Raw genomic sequence first — 7,086 nt, 5'->3', positions numbered from 1 at the left:
AAATAAGCAGTAGCGTTTTTAAAACAAAGAGTAAATAAGAACGATTTTTAAAACAATTTACAGCAACAGTTAGCAGCACTCGCAAAAGTTACTGACATTGGTCCTGGCTTCTGCCTCAGGACAAGCAACACAGCACTCACACTAGCAATCAGCGGGGTGCGTCTAGATCTCGGGTTTTTATGTGAGAAGGGGCAGGAGGAGCCGAGCACTAGTCTGCTCGGCCGGCTCCTCACCCAAGATGGCGGGACCCACGGGGGGAGAAGTCTCCAATTCAGTAAGGTGGGACTTATGTGCAAAATAAGCAGTAGCGTTTTTTAAACAATGAGTAAACAAGAACGATTTTTAAAACAATTTACAGCAACAGTTAGCAGCACTCGCAAAAGTTACTGGCATTGGTCCCGGCTTCCGCCTCAGGACAAGCAACACAGCACTCACACTAGCACAAGAATTGGTGTCCTTCCTTATAATATTATTTAATCAAATCTTGGAGGAAGGTCAGTGTCCCCCAATATCCTGGGATAGCGCCTCTATCTCTTTAGTTTTAAAGCCAGGAAAACCAGCAACATCCTGTGGGTCGTATAGACCGATTTCAATTCTCATTGTAGAATACAAAATCTTTACTACTATTTTGGCTAAGAGACTGGCTCGGGTGGCTTCGGATTTGTTGAACTCTGACCAAAAGGGCTTCGTGAAGGGGCGGCAATTATTTGAGCTGACGTTTGATCCAGTTGGGGCCAATGATCCGGCATCTGTTGAGTCTCTACCCCTAGCCGTTCTTACATTGGACGCAACCAAGGCCTTCGACAGGGTTAACTAGTTGTACCTGTTGGAGGCGTTGGCCATGTTCAACGTTGGTGAGGGCTTTCGTCAGGGGGTCGGTCTCTTGTATCAGAGCCCGAGTGCACGGGTTCTGGTAAATGGTATCTTGACGGATCCATTTGACATCTCAAGAGGAACGCGGCAGGGCTGCCCTCTCTCCCCTCTCCTTTTCGATATATATATCAAACCTTTTGCCTAGTGTTTAAGGGAGGACATTAACATCAAGCCGTTTGTTTTTGGGAGATGGCAGAGAAAGGTGGCCCTGTATGCCGACAACGTCCTTGTCTTTTCATCAGACGTCCATACAGCGCTCCCTGCAGTTCTTAAGGCTTCTTCCGATTTTGGAGAGGTTTCTGGATACAAAATCAAATGCCTCTAAGACTGAGATGCTTGTCTGGAACGATGTTCAGCCAGATACCACCATTCAGGCAGGGTCTAGTTTGCGCTATTTGGGTCTTAACATCACCAAGGACATCATTCAGATTGCAACAATGAATTTTACGGCAGTTGCAAAAGATTGTCGTAAATTAATGAATTCATGGGCACAACTTCCATTATCTTTATTAGGAAGGGTCAACTTGATTAAAATGACTATTCTTCCGAAAATGTCATTTTAGTTTAATACTATCCCTTTATATTTTGACCCACTTTTAATAAAGAAACTACAAGCGGAAATTACCACATTTATTTGGAATGATCACCTTCCAAGGATTGCTTGGAAAATGCTTAGGAGGCGCAGAGAGAAGGGAGGTCTTGCTGCTCCAGACTTACAGATGTATGCTTGGGCATTTCAGTTGTCCCGCGCTAGAATGTTGTTAAAAACATCATTGGCCTCTAGTGTTGGGATTTTGTTTTCAACTTTGCTTATGGGAGCGAGAGTAAATCAATCAGGCTTTTTGTTTACATTTGGGGATCCCAAGTTTTTTAAGAAAATTAAGTTAAAGATCTTGCAGGGAATGATGAAAATTTGGGCCTAGTTAACAAAATCGATAAAGATTGGGTATATTTGCAGTAGGACTCCCCTATGGGATCTTCCTGATGGTCCCACGTGGCTGGGAGATAGACTAGCTGCCCTGTTAAAGCAAGCTGGGGTGGAAGTTTGGGGTGACTTGTTTATGGATGGGGATTTTCTCCCTTGGGAATGCTTGAAGAACAAAATTGGTCTGAACCTATCTAGGTTTAAATATATGCAAATTGCTTGTTGGGCACATGCTTACACCTCTCGGCCCTCTTGAGCGAACATATTTTCACTAGGTGGGCATAGTTACCTGGTATCGTTGATGGTTGATAAACCTCCTGCCAAGAAGGAAATATCTACATGGTACAACCTGATTTTGGAGGAAACCGATGTGGAATTTCTGCTGCCAGATGAACTTTGGGGTCCACTCTTGAATGGATGTAACATGCAAGATCTTTGGAGCTCTTCGTTAGACTCTTGAAATTCAATGAGGAGTCCTCAGTGCTATCTCCAAAATGCGGCTTGCCGACAGCTTCCGATGCCCACATGTTCTTCGAATGCCCATGCTTGTCAACATTTTGGGATGCTATAAGTAAGTCCCTTTCATCATCTATGGGTGTCCAAGTAATTATCGACCTCCCTCTTGCGATCTTCAGTATTTTAAAAGGGGTTCAAAGTCCTGCAAAGAGTTTGGTGTTTTACTCCATATTACTTGCCAGAAGGGCACCTAGCACTATTAGCAATTGGAAATGCATCAACGTTGCAGGTCTCTAGGTTAGACTTGGCAAGGTCCGGAAACTTGAATAAAAGAGCATTCTGGCATTTGATTAACTGGGCTTATTGATTCGATCGGGGTTTTATTTTTATTTTTTCCCCGGGTCCGATGATTATTCTACTATGATACAAACCTTGGGAAGTGCCATTACCCGGTTATCAGTCCGGACCCTACTGGCCGTAATTTCCGCCTGGTTGAATTACTACCCTGAGAGGTTTCTTGTAGGGGTCATGTCGGAATGCGCTAATGTTGTGGGATGGTGGAAGCCCACGTCGATATATCCCTGCCAGTTTTCTATAAACTGAGACAATATGTCACTACCTTGACCTTTTCCTGAAACCTAAGTGGCTAATGAGGACAAAAAAAAAAAGAAGTTGCTAGCTATGATCATTACGTACAGCACAATGTGAGGGGTAGAAACATAAGGATATGTATTCATTTTGATCACTCAAAGGCCTGGTCCTGCAGACTGTTAGAAGATGTAGGGGGGTGTAGGTAGTGGCAGCAAGGTTAGGTTAAACACAGGTAGTGCAGTTAGTATATGGGAGGGTACAATGCCAGGGGTAGGATGGCTAAGGGAACAACTGCTAACAAGGAGGTGCCCCCTTCGCCTTCCACCCACTTGGCATGAACCAGACTTGCTCTTCATGGTGCAGGTACTGGCTCGGTTCTGAGAGCCTGCAGACAGATCTGTTATGCTCCCAGCTCCTCCCTGAGCAGCTGTAGTTCTGTTTGCAACTAGGAGGAGCCCGAGGTGTGGCTGCAAGCAGTCTCGGTCTCTTCACAATGGAAGTAGACGCGGCCTCAATTAGTAACACAAGCATTTTCAATGCAATAGGTCTTGAATTTATGCAAGTTTAAGATATTGGCATTGTAAATAACAATTTGTTTTATTTATGTTTTGAAAACCAAAACATAAATAAAAGGCATTGTCATTTCCAATGCCAATAGCTAAAACTTGCTTAAATGCAGGACCTATTGCATTGCAAATGGTAGGCATCAACGGAGGGAGGTGGGAGGGAGGAAAGGCGGGTGGGGGAGAAGGCCCAAACAACAGGAAGGAGGGCTGGGTGGTAAAAAAGAAATGGACAATGGGGTGTTAATATGGCAATTCATCTAGGAGTATGTCTTAGTAGTCAAATGAAGGATATTATTATTGCATTAAGCTATGAACCACTATTGATGAAAGTAGTGACAAAATTGCATATTTGGCATCAGTTACCCCTTACGATATATGGGAGATGCAACATTATCAAAATGAACATCCTTCCAAAGTTTTGGTATTTTTTCCGCACAATTCCATTGAAAATCCCATTAACTTTTTTTAAACGTCTGTACAGCACCGTCTGTAGTTTTGTCTGGGGAAACCGGTGGACCAGGAGAGCTATTTGTTATTTAAAACTATTGTATAAGCAAAGTGGTTTTAAACTCCCAGACTTTAAATTGTACTTTAGGGCTGCATTTATTGGGCGAATACAGAGCCGACTTAGAGGACCTGCAAATGACGATAGCCGGCGGCTTTATTGACTGGCTGATGGGCAAAATACTGGGTTTTTATTGTATAAAACATCACCACAATTACTACAAGCGAGTAAGATTTAAGGTAAATAGGGATGATACTAATATTTGGCATGAAATACGTAAAGTGTATTTCATGACCGTGTTGGGCAGGAATGGCAAGGTAAAGGCATAATGCGGCTGGGTCATTTATATGAAGGGTAGGGATTTAGATCTTTTACATCTCTGAAAGAAGAATTGGGGGGCATATTATCAAGGGGAATTATCTGCTTTAAAAGCCAAGAAAGCGGAGATACAATTATCTCCCTATTACCAAGCTGTCGCTAACACCAGTTAACGACAGCTAGTAGGAGATAGCGACCATCTTGGGCCCCACTTTGCATGTCAGAGAAATTTATCACTAATGACATGCAAAGTGGGCGTGCCAAGATGTTAGTGACTGGAAACAGTCGCTAACATCTCTATCTTCTATTACCAACTTTTGGAGATATTCGCACTAAGCGCAAATATCTCCAAAAGCTAACACCTGCCCTGAGCAGTTCTTAGCCATGTTATCCAATGGGAGGTGGATAACATGGCTAAGAGCATTAGCTCGGTAATGCATGAATATCGCGGACCTTTCAGCGATATTCATGCATTGCGGCCGATTTTTATTCCATTTGCGATCAACCTTGGTAATACCAAGGTTTATTTGCAGTAAAAATCGCCGAAAGTCGGCGATAAATTTTTGTCTCTAACCAAGCAATAGCGATAATTATCGCTATTGCTTGGTAATATGCCCCTGGGTCTGTCACAAACTCACTTCTTCAAGTATTTACAGGTGAGGGATTATTTTATTCACGGCCGGGGATTATTAGAGCTAAATATTCCATCCGAGATTCTGTCTATGTTTTTTGTTACTACCGGACAGGGAATTATAGGTAAATCCTATCAAACACTTATAGCAGTGGTAAGCATGCCACCAAGGGACCTTTTGGTGGGTGAGAGTTATTTTAACAAAACAGTGTGTGTTTTCTATACAAACTTAATAAAACTAACCAGCTTTCTCTAATACTGAAGAAAGAAGGATAGTAACATTTTTGTAGCTAAAGGTTGGACTTTGTTTGGTTTTTCTTTGTCAGCAGAATCCCAAATAATACATAGGTACATTTTACTAGAGCATTATACTAAGCTTAAAAGTAAAAAGTATTATATGAAAGATCACATTGTTTCCTTTAGTAGATGTTATATTTTTGGAAATTTCACACAAAAATCACATTCCCATACTTACCCCTTGGATCCTTTTGCCAATAATTACATTCATGTGAATTTTTTTATTTATTTACAGGGTGTCTTCAGATACAAACCTTGTTGCATTGCTAGATAAATGAATGAATCAAATATGAGTACAACTGCAGGGTTCCTAATTGTTGGATTTTCAGATTTCCCACAGTTGAAAATGACACTCTTTTTTGGCCTTTTATCGATTTACCTCATGACTCTAATTGGAAACATTTTGATCTTGATAATAATTCACTTAAACTCAAATTTGCATACAGCTATGTATTTCTTCATTACACAGTTGGCATTTGTCGACATCATTTTCACGTCAGTCATTTTTCCACAACTGCTGGTCCACTTCTTTGCAAAGGACATGGAGGTTTCTCTCACTGAATGCCTACTCCAGCTGTATTTTTTCATTGCCCTGATAAGTGCAGAGCTCCTTCTTTTGACAGTCATGGCTTATGATCGGTATGTCGCCATCTGTGTTCCCCTCCGCTACACGACCATCATGAATAAAGCGGTGTGCATGCGGTTGGCTGCTGGAAGCTGGACAGTGGGACTTCTACTTGCAGTATCACATCCTGTACTAATGTCAAGGTTCTCCTTCTGTGAGTCCCACATCATTAACCACATTTTTTGTGATGTAACAGCACTGTTGAAGATTTCTTGCAGCAGCACTAGCACTATTGAGACTCTTAACTACATTGATGGTTCATTAGTGACAATGACATCATTTATTATTATCATCGTGTCTTATTGCAAAATCACTTCTTCCATCCTGAAAATCAAGTCGAAGACTGGGAAGGAAAAAGCTTTCTCCATGTGTGCCTCACACATCACTGTGGTTATTTTATTCTATATGTCTATCTTGTCTACATACGTGCGACCAATATCAACATATTCAATGAAAGAAAATAAGATAATGTCTTTGTCATATGTTGCTGTTACTCCCCTATGTAACCCCATTATATACAGTCTGAAAAATACAGAGTTTACAAAAGCTTTGAAAAAGGCAAAGAGCATAGCATAATTCATTAGTCAATAGAAAAAAGCACAATTTCAAAAAGCAAATTTAAAACTCTGAGCATTTTAATTAGTTATAGTAATGTCTTATATATTGTTTGAAATATTTAGTTTATCACACACTGTGGGAAAGTGTCTTTTTTAGCATTACAATGCTGTTATGAAGAACTACTTGTTTACAGAAATAAGTTGTAAATGTGTATACCCAGGACAGTGATTTGATACATTGTATTTTATTTTTCAAGATTTTAAGCTGTTGAACATATGACAATGTACAGCATTAATAAATTATAAAATTACCAAAAAAAATCTATCTGACCTACTAATACAAACAATTTGGAACAAAAAGTGGGAAGTATTTCACCACTTTACATGTGTGTTTTTGCAAGTGTTAAATTATGTATGGATATGCTTGTGAACAGATCGTTTTTCTGAGCACCACCTCTGGCGATGTGGAGTGTGTTTGGCTACTGGGTCTTTGACAAATTCTCTGTTGATTCCTTCTGCGGGCCCCAGTCATAATTATGCATGGTTTGCATCCTGAAATCTTTACTATTTTAAAATTATAGAACAGTTAAGTTACTGAAAAGATTGTCTGAGTGAGTAAACAGATAGGGAAATGGATGTTGCAGTTATGCAAATGTCTCTCTCTTTATCACTATTATTAGCCCTTATTAAATATTTTGTGCCTCAAATTACAAGAAAAGCCCACACCTCTTCTCAAAATTGT

At 40.6% G+C, this 7,086-nt stretch overlaps 1 protein-coding gene across 1 annotated transcript; it reads left to right on the top strand.

Moving 5' to 3' along the window:
- Window positions 1-5,436: 5,436 nt before the first annotated feature.
- On the top strand, window positions 5,437-6,363 carry LOC147700805 (olfactory receptor 5V1-like). The gene has a single exon (XM_086928498.1). The coding sequence runs from the start codon at window positions 5,437-5,439 to the stop codon at window positions 6,361-6,363; it is 927 nt and encodes a 308-aa protein (XP_086784624.1).
- Window positions 6,364-7,086: the final 723 nt, after the last annotated feature.

The sequence above is a fragment of the Lissotriton vulgaris genome, chromosome 7 (genome assembly GCF_964263255.1).
Source record: "Lissotriton vulgaris chromosome 7, aLisVul1.2, whole genome shotgun sequence".
Taxonomy (NCBI): domain Eukaryota; kingdom Metazoa; phylum Chordata; class Amphibia; order Caudata; family Salamandridae; genus Lissotriton; species Lissotriton vulgaris.
This window is presented reverse-complemented; position numbering and strand designations above follow the sequence as displayed.

Coding starts and splice junctions, on each gene's coding strand:
- LOC147700805 (XM_086928498.1), top strand. CDS start 5,437: ATGAATGAATCAAATATGAGTACAACTGCAGGGTTCCTAATTGTTGGA.